The sequence below is a fragment of the Scyliorhinus canicula genome, chromosome 3 (genome assembly GCF_902713615.1).
Source record: "Scyliorhinus canicula chromosome 3, sScyCan1.1, whole genome shotgun sequence".
Taxonomy (NCBI): Eukaryota; Metazoa; Chordata; class Chondrichthyes; order Carcharhiniformes; family Scyliorhinidae; genus Scyliorhinus; species Scyliorhinus canicula.
In genome coordinates this window covers 116,552,361-116,576,231 of record NC_052148.1, presented here as the reverse complement: position 1 = coordinate 116,576,231, position 23,871 = coordinate 116,552,361, and the positions used below count along the sequence as shown (strand labels likewise).

General features: G+C 43.7%; 1 protein-coding gene across 1 annotated transcript in view; it reads right to left on the bottom strand.

The window, feature by feature from the left end:
• Positions 1 to 23,643, bottom strand: part of dlc1 (DLC1 Rho GTPase activating protein) — a 607,654-nt gene extending 584,011 nt beyond the window's left edge. The window contains exons 1-2 of the mRNA XM_038791122.1: positions 23,436 to 23,643; positions 9,321 to 10,460 (exon numbers count right to left, since the gene is read on the bottom strand). Coding sequence (XP_038647050.1) covers positions 9,321 to 10,325 — 1,005 coding nt within the window. The 5' untranslated portion in view covers positions 10,326 to 10,460; positions 23,436 to 23,643. The remainder of the gene's footprint in view (positions 1 to 9,320; positions 10,461 to 23,435) is intronic.
• Positions 23,644 to 23,871: the final 228 nt, after the last annotated feature.

Here is a 23,871-nt window from a genome sequence, read left to right as displayed (position 1 = left end):
AAGTCATTTATGCTGTTTACTAAAATGTCTTTCTCTGACAACTTACTGCAAGAGCCTGTTAACTTCTGTTATTAAAAAAAACTCGGGTGCAAGTGAGGAAACCCTGCCATGGGGTTACCGAGGACCCCACCCCCACCTTTTCAGGCCTCCCCATCCTCCTTTTATGAGGCCCCTTCATACCCCTCTTCCTGCCCTCCCCACTCTTAATACCTCCTCAGCCCCTTTCATGGGCATGGTTCCCCTCAGGCTCTGATTCTTGGCAGTTCCAATCTGGCATCCAGGCACCTTGGCGTTGCAAACCTAGCATCCTCTGACTTTCTTTTAAGTTTTTGTCAATCTAGTATAACAATCTACATCATTGATTATTAGTATTGAATTTAATCGACGCTCAAAGATTTGAATGAATGTATACATTTCAAATCAAATAGATGGATACAAGGATTGAATTATCAGTGACCTGTGTTTAATATTGTTTAATTTTAGAAATTACAGTGCTAAAGTGTCACAATCTAGACAATGATCATTATAATTATTTAGTGAAAAAAATTGATTATAGATATACCACAATAAAATACATTCTTCATATTTTATAAAAGTCACATATTAAGATATCAAATGCCACAAATTCCATTTTGACTGGACCATAACAGAAATAATGTTCTAAAAGAGTACATCACATGTCCTTTACTGTTATTAATTTTGGTTTAAGTGTCTAGACAGTGCTGGCAACTTCATAACTTTATTGCCTAATATAACTAAAAAATGTGCTCCAGATTTGCATAAACACTGGCTGTAAATTGGCCAGAGGAAATTCAAAGAGCAAATTCAAAGTGACAATTATGCTGTTTTCAACATTCTCAAAATGAGTATCATCCTTCATTTTGACAATTGCCAATGGAAAGAAAATCACTTCAAAGAAAATATTTTGATACCGTTAGCAATCTGGCAAACAGAAACACAACCCAAAAAGGAAATGTTATCAATTTATTTGATCTGAATAACCAATGCCATGCCATGGCCAAGAGATTCTATTTTGGGCAACTGCTGATCTGGACGCAAATTTGTGCTAATTTTAAGATGTGTATTTTTTGCTTAGGTTCCTACTTAAACTTATTTGTGAAATCTCCGATGACCAATACATGATCTCAGAAAATACAGTGCAGAGGACGCCCTTCGGCCTAATGAGTCTGCTCCAACACATGAAAAACACCTGACCTATCTACCTACTATTTGCCAGCCCTTGAGTGCCATGACGTGTCAAGTGCCCAATCAAGCAAAGTTTTAGAACATAATTTCTCTTCAAAGTTTGTGCATTAAAAAAAAACTTGATATATTTAAGAATATTTACCTGGTGCAATTTTATTTCTACAGCTGAAAAGAAGTTGATCCGAAAAAATAAGCTTTTTTAAAATCAGAGGCCAGTATTTCCGACCCTTCCTATCAGCGGGATCTTCCGCTCCTTCTGAAAGAGACCCCCATAGCTGAATCCCTGTTGGCGGACGTGTGAGTCATGCAAAACAAAGTAGCCATCAGTGGGACCGGAGATTCCGTCGGTGGCCGGAGGCAAGCCGCCTCCACCACTAGGAAACATGCCGTGGAGTGGGGATGGATGGAAAATCCCGCCCTCTGTGTCTAGTTCTGCACTTATAAGTAATCCAATTTTAAGTAACTGAAATGACTTTCAGAAAAACTACAGAACTGTTTTTTAGTGCATTGGTTTACAGGAGTCAGGTGCTTTGAAACATGGCTGTTGTGGTCTTGGCACTTAACAGTTTCTTCAAAGGTCTGCAAATGTGTCCAAATAGAGATAGTTTTAATGGTGATTCAATCAATCTTGGGGCACAACAGCTTTAGGACAGAGTCAGCTCCCAGCTAAATACTTTTTAAACTGCTGCCAAAAATTGCAGAAACTACATTTGTGCGAGTCATAATTTATACTAGAAATTCCTCAACTTTCTGCACTAGTTTGGTCACTCATTGCCGAATTCCACTTAAAATAGCAACACAAGTTAGCAGGAACTCCAGGCCCATCTGTAATATTGTCCCTGACATGAGTGCTTTGATATGTTTCTTTTTCAAAAGGCAATATTTAGGCTCGCTATTTTAAAGACATTTTATTTTCCGGTATGCTTCTCATGACTTGGACTAGGATTTTAGTCTTTGCGTGAGAGAGAAAAGAAAAATAAATGTACAGTTTGTAAACATTTGGATGAGTGCTGAAGGGGAGAGAGATTTTTGATGAAGTTCAGTGATATAACTTTGATGTAGCTGAAGTGCAGCTGCAATAAATCTCAAGAAGATAACACCATTCAGGACAAAGGAGTCTGCTTGATTGATGCCTGGGTTGAGTTTAAACATTCATTCACTCCACCACTGGTGCATTGTGGCTGCAGCATGCCTTATCTATTGGATGCACTGCAGCAACTCACAAAGGCTTCTTTGGTGATACCTCCTAAATCTATTACCTCTACCACCCAGAAAAACAAGGGCCGCAGGGATGTGTGGACACGACCACCTCCAAATTCCATTCCAAGCTATGCACCATTCTATTTTGGACATATATCGCCATTCCTTTATTGTAACGGGATCAAAATTTTAGAATTACCTACCTTATGGCATTGTAACAGTACCTCCACCACACAAACTGCAGCAGTTGAAGACCCACCACCTCTCAACAGAAACTATGGTTAGGCCGGTCTTGCCAGTGATGCCAAAATTCCAAAGAATGAGAAAAACTGTTCAAAACAGCTGAGAAATGTGAAATGATTGATCTTGGTAGGAATAATGTGGGAAGGCACTAGAAGCTAAAGGGCACAATTGTAAAGCAAGTGAATGAGCAGGGGAGGATGGGTGTATACGTGCACAAGTCACTGAAGGTGACTGTTGTAACTCTCATGAAACCCATGGGGACGACCCGATCAATCTTTTTGGACTGGATTCTCCGCTCCCTGACGGCGAAATTACGTTTGGTGACAGGGCAGAGAATCCGTTTCGGTGCCAAAATCAAAAGCGGTGCCGGTTTTCAAAATTCTCCCCCCCTCCAAAAATCGGCGTTCTCGTGGAGTACGTCGTGCCAAATATCCACCGCCTCAGGCCATTGCCTGAGGCCCAAACCGCAATGCTCCGTTGCCGACTGGCCGGATTCCCGATGACGTGGTTCTCTTATGGTCCCACCATCTGGCGTCCTCACGTGGTGGCTGCGGACTCAGCCTGGGGCTGCCACAGTCAGGGGAGGGCCGATTGGCGGGCAGCGGGGGGGGCTTTATTCGGGACTGGGAACAATGTGGGTGGGCGGTCCGGGGCGCGTGTGCGGCCTATGTAGGGCACTATTTTGCTGGTCCAGGTCCACGGGCTGAGTCTGCCATAGAGCACGGCACGGTCGCTGCAGGCCACCGCCGTGCATATGCGCGGCTTCTGACCTGGAAGTACTGGGAGCCGTATCGGCTGCTAGAGTGCAAGCTCTATGACGGCTGCCTGCTAGCCCCCAGCAGAACGGGGAATCTGTGGCCTTTTGATGCCAGTTTTCCTGGCGCAAAAGAGACAGTCTTCCTGACGACGTGGGGACATAGTCCCAAAAACGTAGAATCCAGACCCTTGTTGGGCTTGTGGAACACGAGCTCTCCCGCTGAGGGGGCAGAGGCCCAACACCAGGGCTTGTTAATTCCCCGAAATAAATGCCGGCCAGAAGGGAGCTGGTGTCTCAGGGATGGTCCCGGCTGGGACCTGGGGAGTTGTTGGCTGCTGTATTTCCTTTCTGCCAATAGGAAATAAACTACTTTTGACTTAACTTTTCAGGACTCCTCTTTGACTATAATAGTAACATGACAGGTTGAGAGAGCAGGTAATAAAGTGTGCAGGATCTTGGTCCTAACAAATCAGGGCATAAAGTACAAAGCAATGTAAAACTTTCTAAAACACTGATTCCTCTAGTTCTGGGCTCCACATTTTCGGAAGGATATGAAGGCATCAGAAAGGGTGTAGAAAAGATTCACAGGAATGGTTCCAGGGATGAGGAACTTCAGTTCTTTAAAACCTATCTCTTGGACCAAACTGTAGTCATCCACATCGTCACAGCTTCTTAGGCTGCTATTACTTTGACCTGTAAACCTCAGTAAAGCAGGGGCATTTCTGCTTTGAAGGGCTAATTAAAGGCAAGTTGATATTGTTGATACAAACAGCTAACCAGCAGAAGAACATTGTTTCCATTTAATCTGTTTATGTGACTGAAGCACAAGTTGTTACTAAAAATATCTCATCATTGTTTTGAACATTAGATTGCATTTGAACAGCTTGTTAACAGATGTCAACAAAAAAGTGTTATAATCCTGAACAGTTGTAGACTTCAATCCAACCCTCATTTGGTCTCCTACCTAACCTTGTGTAGTACAGGAACATAAGAAATAGGAATCGGAGTAAAAATACCTTCTCCTGAGGCTGCTTTTCCAGTTAATAAGCTAATGGCCAATCTTCCATACCAATCCTACTTACCCAGCCTACCCTCATATCCCTAGATTTCCTTAGGATCTATTGACCTCGGCTTTGCATAAATTCAATTACTGAACATTCACGGCCCTTTGAAGTATAGAATTTCTAAGATTCACAGAACTCTGAATGAAGCAATTCCTCTTCACTTCAATCTTAAACCATCAACCCCTTGTCTTGAGTTTTCCGCCTAGTTCTAGACTCTGCCTCTCAACATCTACCTTGTCAAGCCCTCCAGAATAAATTTTTGTTTCAATGAGGTCACCTTCATTGTGTTCAACTTTAGGTCCATCCCACTTACTCTCCCCTCATAAGACAGCACTCTCTTCCCAGGAATCAATCTATTGAACCTTCATTGCACCTCCTCTACATTCTTCCTTAGACACAGAGACCAAAACAGTACTCCAGATGTGGTCTCACTAAATCTCTCTACAATTGCTGCAAGACATCCTTACGGTTGAAATTCAATCCCTTTTCAATAAGAGCTTTTTGCTTTTCTAATTGCTTGCCGTACCTACATAACTTTGTGTTTCATGCACACGGACACTCAAATTTCTAAACATTAAGGGAGCAATCTAATGGAACATTTCCGAAGTGTCATTTGCGCAGAGCAGGGGTGGGCCTGTGGGTCCGCCATGCCAGCCCCTGGATCATGTGGCCTCTGGCCATGCGACTGAATGCTATTGCTAATGTGAATTAGCAACCGTAGTTAAATGAGCACTTCACAACTCCCAAGTGGTTCCTGTGGGTGGGCGGGCCATGGAGCAGGTGAGAGTTATTGCCAACAATCATGCTTATTCACTTTTTATTTCAAGATTTAAAAATTTTTAATACTTTTCAAGTCCCCAGCACCACTCCCCCCCCCCCCCCCCCCCCCCCCCCTTCCGCAGCTGGTAAGGCCACTCGGGCCCAATCCCTGGCAGCCACCGAGAAACACCCCACTAAATGTGCCCAAAGCCGAACATAAATGTTTTCCCATTGAATTATGCCCCTTGCTTTCTTACTTTCCAGCCCCCCCACCAGTGACATGGGTCCAGAAAGGTCATGAACCTCATTCAATTAATTAACATCTTATTAAAAGGACCTCCCCACCATGTTGTTCCCCCACATTAGGAAATCCCCCCTCACTAGCGTGGCAGCAAGTTGGCGAGGTTCACAACAGGTTTTGCAAAATGTGAACCAGGCAAAGGGAACTCACTTGGAGCACACAAGTATAGTCCCCAGGGAGAGAGAGACATGCCGAGCAGTACCTCGAACTGTCCCATTGCACCCTGGCACTTTCCGGACACAGCCCCATGGCACTTCCCTCTGGCACCTTGGCATTGCTCCCTGGCACTGGCACTACGCCTGACACTGCCTGATAGCCTGGAACTGCACCCTGATACTTCCCCCTGGCAATGAACCCTGGTACTCTGGGACTGCCCTTTCACCCGGGCAGTGCCCACTGGGGCAGTGCCAGTGCAGTGCTAGCATGCCAGGGGCCGGTTCCAAAGATGGGGGGGGGGGGGGCTTAGTTCACCTCCATTGGCGGGGTCCCCTTATCTGTGGGGCAGTTCCCCTTAATTATGGTGGGTGTCTCCCTTGTGTGTGTGGGAGGGGCGTCTCCGTGTACATTGTGGGGACAGGACTTCCTTATTTTGATCGAAGGATTCCCAGCATTCCTGGCTTTTTCAAGCCCATGTCACCAACTTGACAGCAATGGCCTTGCCTGCAGATTCCTTTTGAACAGAGTGCTGCACTATCTGGTGAGAAAAGGGAGCTGTGCTGCCGCCGAGCTGCACACCGCTTTTCTTACCTCAGCCAGAACTCTGTGCAAAACTAGGAAAATTCCGACCTATGTCTCTGCATTAATTAGTCTTAGCCACCAGTAATAGTGCTATATCCACTACGCTATCGTACGCTTCTTTTGTGACATTCATCTCATTTCTGTGTAAGGTTTCTAGTACCATACTCATGGCAGAGTGATTTTCTGACACAATAAATTATCTCTGCATTGACTAAAAGAAGGCGTTTGAGTTCGAAATTTGCTCATTCATATTGTTTAAAAGCAACTAACTTTGTCAATAATTGTAACTATTCCTTCTCTTAATTCATTCTTTCCCAGAACCTTAAAACTGTAAATTTCTTTACCACCCATGTTAAGGACCTGGTGACTTTTAAAACCTAAGCTTGATGTCACCTAATCATTACTTCTGGACATACCTCATTTGCCCTAAGTACTGCACACTTTTCAATTTTGGTGCTCTGCGCCTCAGCCCTTGATCAATTTGTTTCCATCAAAAACAGCTGTTTGAATGAATCAGAACCAGCTGTAATGTTCTCTGATAGGCTACTATTAATTAATATTGTCTGCTGCTAAAATTGCCATATGGGTTACTTATTGATTACATTAATCATTACTAATGATTTCCTGGCAGGTTCGATACTGAATGATTACTATATGCCTATTACTAGGCTTTGATGTAATCAGGAAAATTGAACATCCGAAAATACCCATTGTGATGGTATTAAGATAATACTATAGGAAAAGATACAAATTCACAGAATGTATTTTGTTTCAGTTTCTTTGGATGTTAGAGTCATTTAATGAATCAAGCATCTGTGAAGCTGCTAGCTTGGAAAACCATCTGTTTTATACTGCAGTTAGTTTGTCGAGATGAAAGGTTGGTAGAAATAACCAATACTGCAGCAACTGTTCTAACTACGATAGCCCGCTTGTCTTACCACACAACTGATTGCTGTAATTTACATTAGTCGCAGGGGTTGTCCCAAAATACCTGAGATTTCTTTCAAGGTTTAAAAGCAGTACTTAATGCGCAACTTTGTCAAAGAGGATCAAGTTCTGTCACTGGGAATGACATTGGAACATAGGAATTAGGAGCAGAAGTAGGCAATTCAGCCCTTCGAGCCTGCTCTGCCATTCAATAAGATCACGGCCGATCTCTTCCTGGTCTCAAATCCACCTCCATGCCTGTTCCTCATATCCCTTTAACTCTTTTTTAAAATCAGAAATATATCTATCTCTTTCTTGAAACCGGTTCCACCGCACTGTGGGTCAGTGATTTCCACTAATTCACCACCCTCTGCGCGAAGTACTTTATTTTCAACTCAGTTTTAGATCTACCACCTCTCAAACTGTATCTTGTTCCAGATTGCCCCACAAGGGGTCTACGTTTACTTTATCAATCCCTCTTAGTATTTTATACACCTTGACCAGATCACCTCTCATCTCAACTGGGGTTACGGGGATAGAGTGGAGGTGTGGGCTTGGGTGGTGCTCTTTTCAGGGGCCAGTGCAAATTCGAAGGGCCAAATGGCCTCCTTCGGCACTGTAAATTCTATGATTCTAAACTCCAGCAAGTGTAAGCCCAAACTGTTCAATCTCTCCTCATATGTCAACACTTTCATCCTCAAATAAGGAGACCAAAACTGGACATAATACTCCAGATGTGGTCTCAAAAACACCCTGTACAATTGCAACAACACTTCTCTACTTTTATGACAGCTGTACTTGCTCCAGGAGATGGAAGGATCCTGCAACAGCATTCAGCAAGTATTGCCCATTTGAACAGGCTTCTGTTAGGGCTGCTGTTCAATTGAGGATGAGGCTGGCTCCCCCTCACCCCACCCCACTCCATAACCTCTGGGGCAATCAGAGCTGGTTTTTTGCAAGCTCCAAGATGCCACTGCTAAGATGCCTCAACGTTGGCGGGACCTCGGATACTAGTGAGTCTTTTCAGGAAGCCATGACCAGGAAGCCCTATTGATCAAGCTTTGCATGTGAGGGGTGACACTGGCACCTTGACATGGAGGGGGCAATTGTGCTGTAGGACCTCTGTGGACCTGGAGCACCCATCTGGGAGAGTCCCCTTTTTTTGCTTTTCCAACACTAACTGAACAAAATCATCATATTACTCTACATCATAATGCCATCTTGGCCATTGGCTGCTGGAAACGTAGTTCTTTGATTGTTGATTCGGAGATATCATAATAGAGTAGTGATTTGTCATGCTAAGAGAGAACAGACTTGCATTTGTGCAGCAACCTTATCACATGTCCCCAAACACCCCAAAGCCCTTCACATGCAATTAATTATTTTAAAATTGCAATCATTTTTGTTCTATGAGTAACCGCTGAAAATGGATTTGCACACAATGAGGATCTACAAACAACAACATATGACTGACTAATGCAGCTGTTTTTATGTTCTTTGCTCCTTTCCCTCCTTGAGATGAGATCTTCCACTTTTGTTAATAAAACTCAGTTGAGTGACCCCACCACAATCGCGTGGAACTCTGACGCTGAGCGGAGGTGAGCTGAAGTACCTCTCAGAGTTAAATTTAATCACTGTGTTTGGAAACCCAGGATTCCACTACTGGTCCACCTTTTAGGTGATATATACCTTTTGACATAATCCCAGTGTCTCAACATTCGCATCAATAGAATAAAGATAAATACACAGAGATGGGGCCTGTGAAATCTGCACAGAATGGGATAAATTTAACATAGCGGCGCTCGTGTTGCTGTCTGTTAACCTCAATTACTCTTTCCATTAAAGTCATTGGTATAGAAAACACAGCAATTCAATGGTGCCATTTTATACCATCATTTGGAGTTAAAATTACTCCCAAAATGCATGCATATGCATTTTCTTTGTGTCATAAAATGGACAAATACATTCCTTGTTGAATCCCAAATATTTCTTCACTCTTGATTGACTATAACGCAGATATGGCAGCAAATATAGTTAAAATGAGGATCTCAGTATTAAAATTGTTTTAATATCATTCATCTATCAATCAATAAATCAAGTAGAGTAAATTAAAATATTATCTTACCTTTCTTTTTCGGAGTTTTATGGTGCAATCTGCAGGATTAACATTATTTGTATTTTCCTGTACATTTAATATTTGGGAACTCTGCTTTGAAATATTTGTAGTATTATTTCTGGTAACAGAATCATTTTCAGCTTGTGCTACAACTCGACTGAATTCCTCCAGAAAGGTTTGATCCAAACTCTCCCTTGAGCACGTCTGAGATGCAATTATACAATTCACAGGGGTGCCCTCTGATGTCGTTTGTACTTCACCGTTAGTGACAAGACACTCAGCCATATTCTGAGTAACCTCCCCATCACATTCATCTCTTGGTGTGTCATGCTTTCGACGCTGCTGTGCAACTACTGCAGTGTGGAGAAGCTCCTCTGTTGCATTAATTACATCCAAACTCTTATCCAGGTCTTTCTTTGGTAAATCCTTCGGAACTAATTCCTCTGAAGTTTCCGAGTGTTCAGGATCACTTGTCTTCTCATCGCTCTTTTCCTCTTCCTCAGGAACCGAATCATAATCAGGGTCATTATCTATTCCAACATTCTCCGATATATTCTGGGTCGCCTGCTCGATCTCTTCGAATCGCGATATTTCAATAGGCGCTCGTTCATTCCCCGAGGGCTGCAGTTCTCCTGCAACACAATCTTCCTCACAACTAAAATCTGAGTTTTCATCAGATACATGGACTAAAGTCTCTGTGCTTGCTTCTAATGGCAGAATGTACTCCTCACTTTCATGATTATCATTTTCATCGACTCCTCTTCTACGGTCGCACAGTTGCTTTGCCTCGAGGGTGGATAGATCAGAGTTAAGACAATATTCTGGTAAAGAAATACTGGAGAATCTTTCCTTCTTGTCTGCTTTTGATATTTCATTGCTTTCCATACTTGGTTTTAGATTATCTGCCACAAGTCCATGACAACAGACTGCACCAGAATCAACAGAATCAAATGAAAAGCCAGGCCAATTGGTCACATGATCTTCCCAGCTTCTTTTCTTATTAGTTAAAGACATGTCATCACAATCCAGTTACAGTTTTTTCCAGGCGTACATCAGAGAGAAAAGAAAAGAATCAGGGAGACCCATTGACTTTCTCCATGATAAAGAGCACTTGCCGGTTTCTGTCTCTCAAAGCCATGTTAACAGAATCTGTGTCACAAAGAAAAGAACAGCTTCAGAGATTTGGCAATAATGCATCTATACAGACCTCGCTATATTCTGGCCAAGATTCTTTCCATCACAGCAACATAGGAAATATTGCCTTTTCTTAAACTTATATATGAATGTCAAGTTCACTAGAATGACTGCTGACATTTAAGTATTAAAATGGATAGAACAAAAATATTTGGAAGTACTCACTGAAAGAGTCTCATGTACTTACATATATGAATAGCAACATACATGAACTTCATTGAAAATATACAAGTTAGATTTAGTACTTGTATTTGATTCATATAAACTTTACTGAGAAACAAAAGTGATAAAATGCGAGCTCCTGTTGTGAGCATAGTATATGGTGCAATTGATAGATAGATAATGTTGCCAATACTAACTCTTCCCAGTACAATTTAATAGCTGTTTCTTAAAGTCACAGTGGACAGATATTTTTTATTTATTTAATGGGATATGGGTGTGGTTGCTAAAGACAGCATATGTTGTCCTTCCCGAAATGTACTTGGGGAAAATGGGGAGCTGCCTTCTTGAACCATTGAATCCATATGGATTATAGTTTTTTATAGCAGGTTGCTTTGCAATTTGGATTAACATGGAGGTTACTTGTGGTAAGGAAAGCAGATTTTCTCCCCTGAAGGACTTTAGTGAATGAGATGTATTTTTATGACAATCTGGTAGCTCTGTGGTCATCAATACTTGATTCTAACTTTTCATTATAGATTTAAGTAATAAACTTAATTTAAAGCTCCTCGCTGCCATGGTGGCTTTTGAATTCCCATCCCCAGATTATTAGTCTATGGGGTAGATTCTCCATTGCCTGATGTTGGTATCGGGATTCCAAATCAGGCAGAGAATGGACTATAGCCCGAAAAATGAGCTCGGTGACGGGCACCATACCTGTTGCGATGCTTCGATCTCCTGACAGCGACGGCAGCGAGTTAGCCGCCCCGTGCCATTGCCGGAAAACAAAACAGATTTGCATGTATTTAAATCTGATTAACAGGCTGGAAGCCTGATTCTCCAACCCCCCATTATGCTCCGCCCCTCTCAGCTGAAAATCATGCGGGCGTGATTTGGTGGACGTGTTTGCAAGCAGGGCCCAGGCGTCAGGGCCGTTGAGGGGGAACGAGGAGGAAAACAAACTGTTGAAACCTTTTGGGCTTGCTGGGGGGTGTAAACCTGGACCTGAGGGAGTAGTGGTGAACGATTTGGTGGCAGTGCGTGGACATGGGGTGCCCCCTTGGGATCGGAGTGCCCTGGCTGAGACCCCCAATGCTGCATAAATTCATTTAAACCCATCCCCTGGCTGCAACTTACAGGCTGTTGAGACTGCTGACTGCTCACAGAATCCTGCAAATTCTCTGAGTGTTACTGGTCACCACCCAGGCCACCTCTCTGAATACCCTCAGACCCCTGCAGTGTCATCATGGGGATGGGTGTAGCCATGCTCAATTGCAGGCCCACCAGATGTTGGCACTCCTCAGTGCACTCCTTAGAAGTGCGGCTCCACAGTCGAGGAAACAGGGGATTAGCCCAAACAAAGGACACATGAACTGGTGCCCTGGAACATCACCCCCCCCCCCCCCCCCCAAAGAGTAAAAGCCTCACCAACTTTCAGCTATCCCACCCCTCAGGTTCATGAGCTGTCTTAAAACACTGGCTGCCCATCATGCCCCTGATCTCATCCATCCTGTCCCCAGCGAGGAAACATGACAATCTCCCCACCACAACCTACGTGTAGAACCCAGGTTCCACATCACAGTGCAACAAAACTCCCAACAAATGCCCATATTCAGCTCCATTTGTAGGACCTGTCCAAGCACCAGTCCCTTAGCTTAGAGCTGCATACCTGAATAGTATGAACATTTCCACCATAGAACAAATTGCCATCCTTCTGGTGGGACAGTACAACGATCTCCCAGTGAGGAGACCCACAATAGGCTGCACTGGGGCAAACAGGACAGGGGCCACAGAGCCTATCACTAACGGCCACCGGTACTCTAGTTGGCAGGAGTAGATGGTGAGAATAAGGTCTTTCTCTGGTAAATCATTCAGATATGAATACGTCAGAGACGCTAAAGAGCTGGGTGTTTCCCCAGTAGTCAAAACAGGAATCGGGGTTTTGTCACTGGTTAGTTGGTTGAACGGAAACTTTTGAAAGTTACACCATCAGAACTATCATGACGCAAGGGTGAAAGGGTTCATAGAAATGTGCCTTGCTAACAGTAATTGTACCTGAGAAACTCAAAGGTTAAAGCTGTTGTAAGATAGGACTTCTGACCTATCCTGCATGAATAAAGAGAATATTGTAGTCCGATGTAGTTATGCGGTGCCACGTTTGTATGGGGAGTAATGCGGGTGCTTGTTGTTCTGTAAGATATACCTTTGTTACCTTTGTTATATCAACTATTTAAAGTTAAATTTACCTTTTTATCTGAAGTATCAGTTGCCTGTTGATTTATGTATAATTTGCAGAGGTTCTCATTTGTATGATAAAAAGTGGAAGCTTGTTGGTAATTTGTTCATCTGGATGTCATTCAGTAAATTTGATTATTTTGGTTTGCAGTTTCCCCATGGAGATTGAATTAGGTGATTAACAACATTATTATTTATCATTGAATATATCTTGGAGACCTTTTTCATAGTCATTAATACAATAACCAGCAATTTGTCCAACTGTCTGGTGAAGCACCTTGGGATGTTGACTGTGTTAAAATCATTGTATAATTGGAAGTTGCTATTGTATCTTAACAAACGAGAGCCTGCCCAAAATTAATTGGGGACAACTACAACCCAATTGGCCAGTTGAAAGCCCTTCACTATGGTGTACCTTGACTTTTAAAAGACTTTTAGATGAAATTCCAACGTGAAAACCTGGGTTTGCTGCCAGAAACCTAACTGGGCCAGCCATTTTTTTACTGTGACTACAAGAGCAAGTCAGTGCTAGGTATTTTGTGATGAGTAATTCATCTCCTGACTCCCCAAGGCGTGTCCACCTACAAGGCAGAAGTCTGGATGAGCATGGTTCCATCAACATGCAAGAAGCTCGATACCATCCGGGAGAAAGCAACCCGTTTTGCAAACAGACTGGACAGAAATGAGCTTTCTGGCCAAAAATAGACCTCTGAGATTTGACCTTAATAAGGCACATCGGATGATAATATTAATGAAAAAGTCAATCTAGAATAATGCTTTATAGGTCACTAAAATTAAATTCTATAAGAATATCTGGAGACACGGGGGTCTCAGTTTCGAACGTAAAGTCAAAGTAAGTGCACTCCATTGAATGCAGGAATATATTCATGCAGAACCATATCAATATAAGCAGAGACATTTAACATGAATAAACATTCCTGTGAGAGTTCAGTACATGCCAGCACTTCCTTACAAGCAAGTTCCTTGGCTGGTATATGTGGTTATAGGCTGCGCATACCAGAATGCTGTTGAAGGTTTATCATTTGAAAAGAGAATGGAAAAAGTATAAAACACTAATCTAAACAGACGTTCTTAATGGAAGAGAACTCAACTCAACTCGACCAGTACTATACTGACTCCTGCTCTGTTTCCTGCTTCCTATTCCTGGGACTGGTATTTCAAAATGATGGGATGTATGAGAAATGCAACCAACCCTGTGAGACATAAAATACTGTAACAAAAAAATCCCAAAGCCATACAGTTCACAGATCACAAATGTATAAATTCCATAAGGATTATGCAGGCTTTTGTTCCCCCAGCCAACACAATTTGCATTATGACCTTTTTCACAAAAAGGAGTGCCACGTTGATTGCAATGATTTATGAGGGCTTTTACAAATTTGGCATTCTCGCTCACGAAAGAATTGATTTTACTTGGTCCATAGTCTTTTGAACATTTGCCTCATAAAACTTCATGAAACTTTATTTTTGGATATATATTTTCATCTTCATGTATTTTGTTACCGTGGTGATTTCTTGCTATATGGGCGGGATTCTCCGTCCCTGGATGCCCGGATTGCTTCCCCTGATGATATGGAGAATCAGGTATTGGGGCAAAATTGGGATCGACGTGGACGCTGAACCGCCCGCGATGCTCTGAACCACCCGCTGGTGGCAGGAATGAGGTCCATACTGTCGCCAGTGGGAGCATGCAAATAAATGGGTCTTACTGACTCATTTGCATCCATTTAGTGGGCCCGGGCCCTATGCTCTGGTCTCCCGTGGTTCTCTGGTGCCCATCTTGGGGATCACGTGGGTGGGGATCACTTGTGGTCTCTACCAACGTGGTTCTGGTGTGGTGGACCTAATCAGAAAAGAGACCCCTGACTGGAAGCTGAGGTGCAGTCCATACATGGGCTGTGAGAAGAATTACAGCAGTAACACTTACCTTGCAGCTCCACATATCCATTCCTATAAGGAGAGCAGCTGTGATCTACATCTGGTTTCCACATATCCATGCGTTGCAAGCCATTCATAGCTTTTTACTAGTGGTCTGTAATTGACAGCTTCTACAAACTATCTGCAACATTGATTTCTTCATCTCCCTTCATGGTTCCGTGGCCTAAGTGGTGAAAGCCCAATGTTTGTTAAATTTGACAACATCAAAGAGAGATAAGTGCAGTGAAACCACACTCTTGAGTCATTGGAATGCACTTAGTGCTTGGAATGCACTTAGCTCTCTTTGATGTGGTCAATGTTTACAAACATTGGGGTTTCATCACTTTGGCCACTGAACCACGGAGGGAGATGAAGAACTCAAAGTGGCAGATAATTTGTAGAAGCTGTCCCTGCGTGGTATCCCTCTTTCATTGTTCTTTATGGGGGGTCTCCCTATTATAGGAGTTCCTTTGGGGGACACTAACTATTACAGAGGTCCCTGGGGGCATACCTGGGGGTAAGGGGGTTACCAAGCAAACCAGGGGGCAGAGGGCTGCTGTGTGGTGCAGTGGAGGGTGCGTTTGGTGCTAATTTGTGGTGTGGGGGGTGGTCGGCCGTGGGACCTCACTATCCGGGATGGCTCAAGATTGTGGTCCAATAGCGGATTCCCTGGAAATCCCTTGTAGTCCATGCCAAGCTTATATCTGCATGGCAAGGAATACAGAATTGATTATTGGTTTGTGCTCCCAGGGGGATCGTAAACTTGTTGCAATTCAGCTCCAATGAGAGAACAGAGCCTCCCAAATGGAGAATCCTGCCTAGTAAATCTATATATCATAAATTGAACATAATTACACCCTATGAAATGAAGAAACCACTGGAATGTTTACCCTTAACAATTTCCAGCATGAAACAGTTTTAATAAAGATAAAATGTATCGTTTTAATAAAATATGTATCATACTCTGACCCAGAAAGTGGGATAGTGGGTTCAAAGACCTAGGGTGAGATTCTTCCATCGGGAGACTAAGTGCCGACGCTGGAGTGAAAACCGGAGTGTTTCACTCCGGCGTCGGAGGCCGCTCCTCGCCCCCTATTCTCCCACCCCTGGGGGGCTAGGAGCGGTGCCGCATCATTTACGCGCACCGGGCCTTGGCGCTGCGTAAAAGCGGCGCCGTGTAAATGACGTCACCCGTGCATGCGCAGGTTGACCGGCACAAACCCGCGCATGCGCGGTTGCCATCCTCCCCACGGGCGCCCCGCAAGACATGTCGGAGTGATCTTGCGGGGTGGCGGAGGAAAGGAGTGCATCCTTCAGAGAGGCCGGCCCGCCGATCGGTGGGCACCGATCGCGGGCCAGACCCCTTTTGTGTGCCCCCCCCGGTGCTGGATCCCCCCTCCCCCCCACAGGCCGCTCCCGCAGCGTTCCCGCGCTGTTCACGCCGGCAACGACCAGGTGTGGTCGGCGCCTGCGGGAACACGTTGTATTGAGCAGGCCACTTGGCCCATCCGGCCGGAGAATCGGCGCTCACCTGTTACAAACGCTGAGCGCCTATTCTCCGAACGGCCAACCATAAATCCCGCCGCGCCGGTTTGGGGGGGGGGGCTGGGAGAATCGCGTGTGGGTGCCGGGGCGGCGTGGCGGGACTCGCCCGGCACCCCTGCGATTCTCCCACCCGGTGTGGGGGGGGGGGGGGGGGGGAGAAGTGCGCCCCTAATGTGAAACAATAGGGATTAGTTAGAGTCTTTAAAAAAATAAAATACTATGCAGAGATGGCACTGGGAAGTAAAAGTTTAATCATGGCCCAGAACATTAATGAAAAGAAGACATCAACCATCTTTCCACAGGGCAGATGGAAAATCAAATGGAGGGTACCCATTGGCTGCTCTCAAGTTCCTCTTGGCAAATCAGGTAGAACAACATTGAATTGGTTCTGAGAGCTACGTTCCTGCTTGGGCAGAAGATAGGTTTGGCCAAAAGGTAGGAAGGAAATGGAAGAGAACTTGTAAGGTGGGAATAAAGGGACAAACAAGTGTAGGTGCAGAAGACAATCTATGGTCTCAAAATTATTTTACAAATTTTTCAAAATGATTTACCATCGAGCTTATAAGAAGAATATGAACAACAAACTGCTTAAGCATTCATTATCATGTCATGTAACTTTGACTGGAGCAAGTTGAGTTATGATTCAAATTGTAACTTTTCTTTTTGCCATTGACATTCCCTCAACCCTAAATCTGTTCAGCAAAAAGGCCTCCATAAATTATAATTCAGCATTTGGAAATGATTGAAAGAAGGAATTTACGGGAGTATTCTGTTGGCAGGGGAGAGGTGCGTCTGCATTAAGCTTTTGTCTGCTAGTATCCAACTGTGGAACTTGTAGGCTATTGTCTCTCCAAAATAAATCACCAACTGGAAGATTTTTTAACAAGAAAAGTATCCTCCAAAGAGATCAATGTTTTTCTTTTACTGAAAACACACTAGTATTTGGAGGCAGAAGTAATGTCTCCTCACTTTTCCATGCTGAGTTCAGTTTCTCCACCTAATGTAATGCAAACAGTGGTGACCTTGGCATCTGAAAATTAAGCTGCATTGTCATAACATTTACAAATGCTGCAATTGAAGCTCAGGGAAGGTCCAATGTACATTTGAATATCCACTGAGTTGATGAAAAATCATTTAGCAAGATATTTTCTCTTAGACCTTGAAGATTTAAAGATCTTCGATTTATGTTGAGTTAACTCATCTCAGCCAGGTCAGCTCCCAAATGCCAAAATTAACTTCATGGTCTCCATGAGAGGGAAATCAAAAAACAAAATGGTAGCATTTCTGGCTCCTGACAACTACCCACTAACTTTTGCCAAGGATACATTTATGACTGTCAGTCAGAAGACAATAACATTGTGCTCAGCAGTGGAGTCCTCCACAACTAACTAACTTAATATGTTGACACAGGTCACACGGCTCACACATGCAAATAATGGCTATTTGGCTAAAATATTACAGCCACTGGCACTTACATGTAATCATAGGCTGGATTTTCACCAATTTGGGATGACTCGGGAGCCGTTTAAAAATGGAGGACAGGTCCCGATTCTGAGCTGTTTGATTTTCAGGAGTGCCTTTTTAAGGGTTATTCATAGAATTTACAGTGCAGAAGGAGGCCATTCGGCCCATCGTGTCACCACTGGCTCTTGGAAAGAGCACCCTATCCAAGGTCCACACCTCCACCCTGTCCCCATAACCCAGTAACCCCGCCCAACACTAAAGCCAATTTTGGACACTAAGGGCAATTTATCATGGCCAATCCACCTAACCTGCACATCTTTAGACAGTGGGATGAAACCGGAGCAACCGGAGGAAACCCACGAGCACATGGGGTGAATGTGCAGGCTCCGCATGGACATTGACCCAAGCCAGGAATCGAACCAGGGACCCTGGAGCTGTGAAGCAATTGTGCTAACCACTATGCTACCGTGCTGCCCAAATGGTTGGGTATGGGTTGGTTTGGGTCAAAATCCCCCACCTGACACAACTGACTTGGCTGGCTCCATTCCAAAGATCGACATGTTCCACTTCTCCAAAATGTTTGTAGTCAGGCCAGGACATTTGGGGAGGGGAGGGAGTGGAGTGCCGTAGTAATTTGGCATAGGATCATGAAGTCACTTTTTAAAAGGTCCCACTATGCAGATTGCTTTTGCAACTCCTCTGAGGGGCCGCAAACCACAACTCTTTACAACTCCACCGGGTAGGGGAGAATAGGGGGCCGGGAGAGGCTTCCGATGCCGTCGTGAACCTCTCCAGGTTTCACGATGGCGTTGGGCCTTGCGGAGAAAGCCCCCTGCCTTTGTGTGGACTTTCCCCCGAGGTGGGCAGGCTGAGCTGTGAATTTCCCCAACTTAAAAGTGGATAAATTCCCAGGTCCAGATGGGATGTATCCCAGGCTGTTGTGTGAGGAAAGAAAGTAGATTTCCAAGTCTCTGACATTAATTTTCAAACCCTCTCTGGCCAAAGAGAGGTGCCAGAGGTCTGGAATGGAGCTAATGTGGTACCATTGTTCAAGAAGGGAAGTAGGGAAGAACCAGGAAATTATCAGCCAGTGAATAAGTAAGGAAATTATTAGAAAAAGTTCTTCGGGACATAATTAATCTTCAGTTGGAGATGCAAGGGTAGTCAGCATGACTTTTTCAGGGGCGATCATGTTGAACAAATTTGAATTTTTTGAGGCGGTGACTAGGTGTGTAGAAGAGGGCAATGTAGTTGATGTAGTCTACCTGGACTTCAGTAAGGCTTTTGACAAGTTCCCACATGGGAGAATGATCAAGAAACTAAGAGCCCATGGGATCAAGGGCAATTTGACAAATTGGATCCAAAATTGGTTTGGTACAGGAGGCCAATGGTGTTGGTTTAACAATGGTGTTGTTTTTATTCTTAGCTACTTTAACTGTTTATTCGAGCTCGGAAGTACAGAGGATCAGAGGGATCCTGGCGTGCATATCCATATGTCACTGAAGATAGCTGGCAGGTACATAAGTTGGTTAAGAAGGCACATGGGATAATTTCCCTTATTGGTCAAAACATAGAATGTAAGAGCAGGGAGGTTATGATGGAGCTGTATGAAACATTTGTTAGGCCACAGTTAGAGTACTGTGTGAAATTCTGGTTGCCACACTGTAGGAAAGATGTGATTGCACCAGAGAGGTTGCAGAGGAGTTTCACCAGAATGTTGCCTGGGCTAGAACATTTTAGTAATGAAGGGATGGTGGTTAAGCTGAGGTTGTTTTCCTTGGAGCAGAAAGGCTGAGCAGGGACCTGATTGAGGTGTACAAAATTATGAAGGACATAGATTGGGTGCGTAAGAAGAAACTTTTCCCCTTATTTGAGGGGTCAATACTCAAGGGGCATAGATTTAAGGTAATAGACAGAAGACTTAGAGGGGATTTTCACCCAGACATTGGTGGGAATCTGGAACTCACTGCCTAAAAGGGTGGTAGAGGCAGGAACCAAAGCATTTAAGAAGCATTTAGATGAGCACTTGAAACATCATAGCATACAAGGCGAACAACCAAGTGCTGGAAAATGAGATTAGGATAGGTGCTTGATGGCCAGCACAGACATGATGGGCCGAAAGGTATCTTTCTGTGTGTAAAACACCCTGACATATGTCTAACTCCCACTAGCCACCTCGGGGATGAAAATCCAACCTCATATCTCAACAGGAGGTACAAGGTTACAAAAGTAAACAAACTTGCTCTAATAAACAGTTAAAGTAGCTGAGAAGTTATTTCTTCTGCCCACTAATCTGTCCATAAGAACTGTCAACACTTATTCTTCAGGAGACTAGTCCACACAGAGCAACACCTTAATAGAGCAGAGACATGGCTCTGCTTGACCATGGGACTGCAGGCTCCTTACAGCAGGATGCAGACAGGAGGCCTAACAACCAGCAGCTTGAAAGGAAGACAGAGATATAGCCATGCGCCATTATCTGCTGCAAAACAGAAGCTGTAATGCATTCACAGATGTGGGATTCTAATACATCTAAATTACTTAACATTTACTCTGCATAGCTTTTGTCTATGTGTACTTGCACATATGCTATCACTTTGCCTCTCACAGACTTCAAACGTTTGATCAGCATATGTATGAACTAAGTTCCAGGCTGGGTTGGATTGTCTGGTAATTAACTCTCCCAGCTCTGAAAATACTGTGCAATTTTTGTGTACACATTTTGCTTGTTATAACAGTATAAATGATTGTATTAAATTAGTGAGTCCAAAATTTGTAAAGAAAATTTAGGGCAATCTGTGGAGTATCTCTCCAGCACTCAAGAGTCTGGTCTGAATTTTCAGGATGGAGGGGGTTTGAAGAGGTAATGGAGAACCCCCCCCCCCCATCCACTGACAAAGTCCCACAGCCAATTTACACTCAAATAAGTGTTGATTGGTATTAGGCAGGACTTCCGCCCTCACTTGGGAGGAAGTCCTACCTTGGATAGCTGCCAGCTAACCTGATTGGCCTGTAACTCTCCAGCTCCTTTAGCAACAGCGCTGCAGTGTCTGGAGGAGGAACTGCACTGAATCGCTTGAGTTTAAGACCCGGGAATTGGAGCTCCAGTTAAGTGTCAGGAATCCCGAGGCAGGGAGGGTAGGGAAGGCCTGAGGGATTTAGATTCCCGGGAGATAGGCTGAGGATATGTGGAGGGGGTTCGGAGGTCAACAGGTCTTAAGGGGAGGACACGCTCCCCCAATTAGAATGTGGCATACGATGGAGTTGCCCCCCCCCCCCCCCCCACCCCACCCCACTAAACCCCCAAGCCCTTCCCACCCGAGATCTAATTTTATTTTTGTGTTTCCCCTATGGAGATTCAATCCACCTGCCAGTCAAAAAGTTAAGACTGTAAGTGGCCATTAATTGATTCAATGAAGAGTGCTGGAAGGCATGTCAGACGCAGTGCCAAGCACACTTAAAAATGAGGTGCCAATCTGGTAAATTTACAACACAGAACGACTTGCATGCCAAACAGCAAAAGCAGCATAAGATAGACAGTGCTAACCTATCTAACCAACAGATTAGTCCAAAGTTCTGCAGTCCTGTTACATCCAGTTGTAAATGGTGGTGGACAATTTAACAACTAACCAGAGGGGGAGGCTCCATAAATATCGCCATCCTCAATGATGGGAAAGCCCAGCGCATCAGTACAAAAGCCAAGTAATGAATGGACGATTCACCTTGGCTTTGTCCAGCATCATAGATGTCAGTCTTCAGCCAATTTGATTCACTCCACATGATATCAAGAAACGGCTGAAGGCATTAGATACTGCAAAGGCTATGGGCCCGGACAATATACTGGCCATAATATTGAAGACTTGTACTCTAGAACTTGCCACATCCCTTGCCAAGTTGTTCCAGTACAGCAATAACACTTGTAACTATGAAATGTGGAAACCTTCCGAGATACATTCTGCAAACAAAAAGCAAGACAAATCCAATCAGGCCAGTTAGTCACATCAACCTGCATCGATCATCAGCAATGTCACTGCTGTCAAGTGGCACTTACACAACAATAACCTGCTTTAAGGCAGGGTTTGCTTTCCCGCAGACCCCTTCTTCCCAAAGTTGGGTTCCTTGATTGGGCACATGGTGCTTTTAAACAAGGGGCTGCCTCCCTCGCCAACAGTAAGCTGGCAAACCCAACAAGAATTACTGAGTTGTCTTCCAGTATGGTAAGTTTCCCACTTTAAGGCTACTTTGAGGGCCAATTAGCCGAAGAGGGGAATGACACCCTCCACTCTTTACACCCGGAGCTTGATTAGAGAGTTGGCAAGGGCGGATGTCCCCATCACGCATCATACTGCCCAATTAAATGGAGTGCCCCAATACGTTTCCGAACTTGCCTTCAGAGGATGGCGGGGGGTAAACATTAAATTCAACCTCTCATTCGAAAACTGAACGTCCGCTCACTTGATGTCGACAAATGTGCACATTCCTGGAGGTTTAATTGATAGCAATCTGGAATGGGAATCCCAGCTAAATTGTTCACTTCCTGGACCAAGGATACTGGAGACTTTAGTCTCCAATATTACCTCAGCTGACATGTACAAAGAGTAAGGACTGAGGATATGGATTTTATTCCACATTGGGCAAGAAATCTTCGAGTTGAAGCAATGCATTTGTTTTAATCAAAATTGACAACGTAACTTGTCCCCTGAGACTCTGGTTTAGAACACAAACATATGAACACACGCCAAGGAGAAGAACAATAAATAATAGAGTAACGAAACAATTCACCTCTCAAATGTCATCTTCTTTATCTAAATATCTCAGAAATGCTAATCACAGATTTCAGTATCAGCAAACTATCAATCTTAAGATAATTAGTCTTCTAAAGGCTGAGTTGCGTTCTTCTTTTCTGAATGACCTGGTTGATATGGCAGAGATAAAGCACTCATTCTCAGATAATCCATTAGATGCACTAAGATGCATAGACACAGATACAAAACTGATTTGTTACAGTTGAACAGCAGTAAAAAAATTATATAGCATGCTGAAAGCACCCATTGTGACAATAATGTACTTTACCAAATGTCAGCAGCTTGTAAAATAGAAAAAAACCAGAGAACAACTGGAGCTTCAAACATAGAGAAAAAGTACAGAACAGAGTAAATGTGGCATTGTACTCGGGTATCTGCATCTGTCGAGGTATGGACACCTTATTGTAAATATTGTAACAGACCATGCTACATCTTTATTCATTTATAACTCTAAAATATGTCTATTTTTATAGAGAGAGCCATGCCACGAAGCTACAATTATTATCGTGGTAGATTGATGGCATTTTAATTTGTAAACAGACTTCCTCACAGATTTTGAACGAACTGTGGATGAAACCTGAACACCTCAACCTTGCTAATGTTACTGTGATTAGTCTGAGTAAGTATTTTTTCCCCCCAATATCATTTCTTAACTGTACAGTGCTCCATAATGTCAGTCCATTCAGTAAAATATATTTCACTCTCAGCCTCCTCAACATCTTGGGCTGTAACCGGCTCCTACTACACGAACTACTTCATAACAGAAATTTAAGTAAGATCTTACCTACATTACATACATCCAGACAAATGACTGACAGCTTTATATTCCATAATCTGATCGTAATTCTGCTGCAGAAGGTTTAAAGGCTTTCCCTTGTTTGCCTTACTAAGATCAATGACCTACTCCAAGCAGTTTTGTTCAGCGTGTGATACTGAAAGCGCACATACTGTAGCAGAATGAGACTGAACTGAACTGAATCCTGGTAAGTTATTCCCAGCGTCTCCTGTCTCCGAAATTCAGACGAAACTAATGTTTTGTGAAGGGGCCCAATGACCAGGCCCAGACGGGCTGGAAACTATTTCCTGCCTCTAAGAAGTATATACATGTGCAAGCGAGTGAGTAAGTGCATGAGAAAAGACGCAAAAAAGTAAAGGAATACAAATGGGGGGGGATACCGCAATGGCAGGATATGTAGTAATTAAATAGTGTATAGCTACCC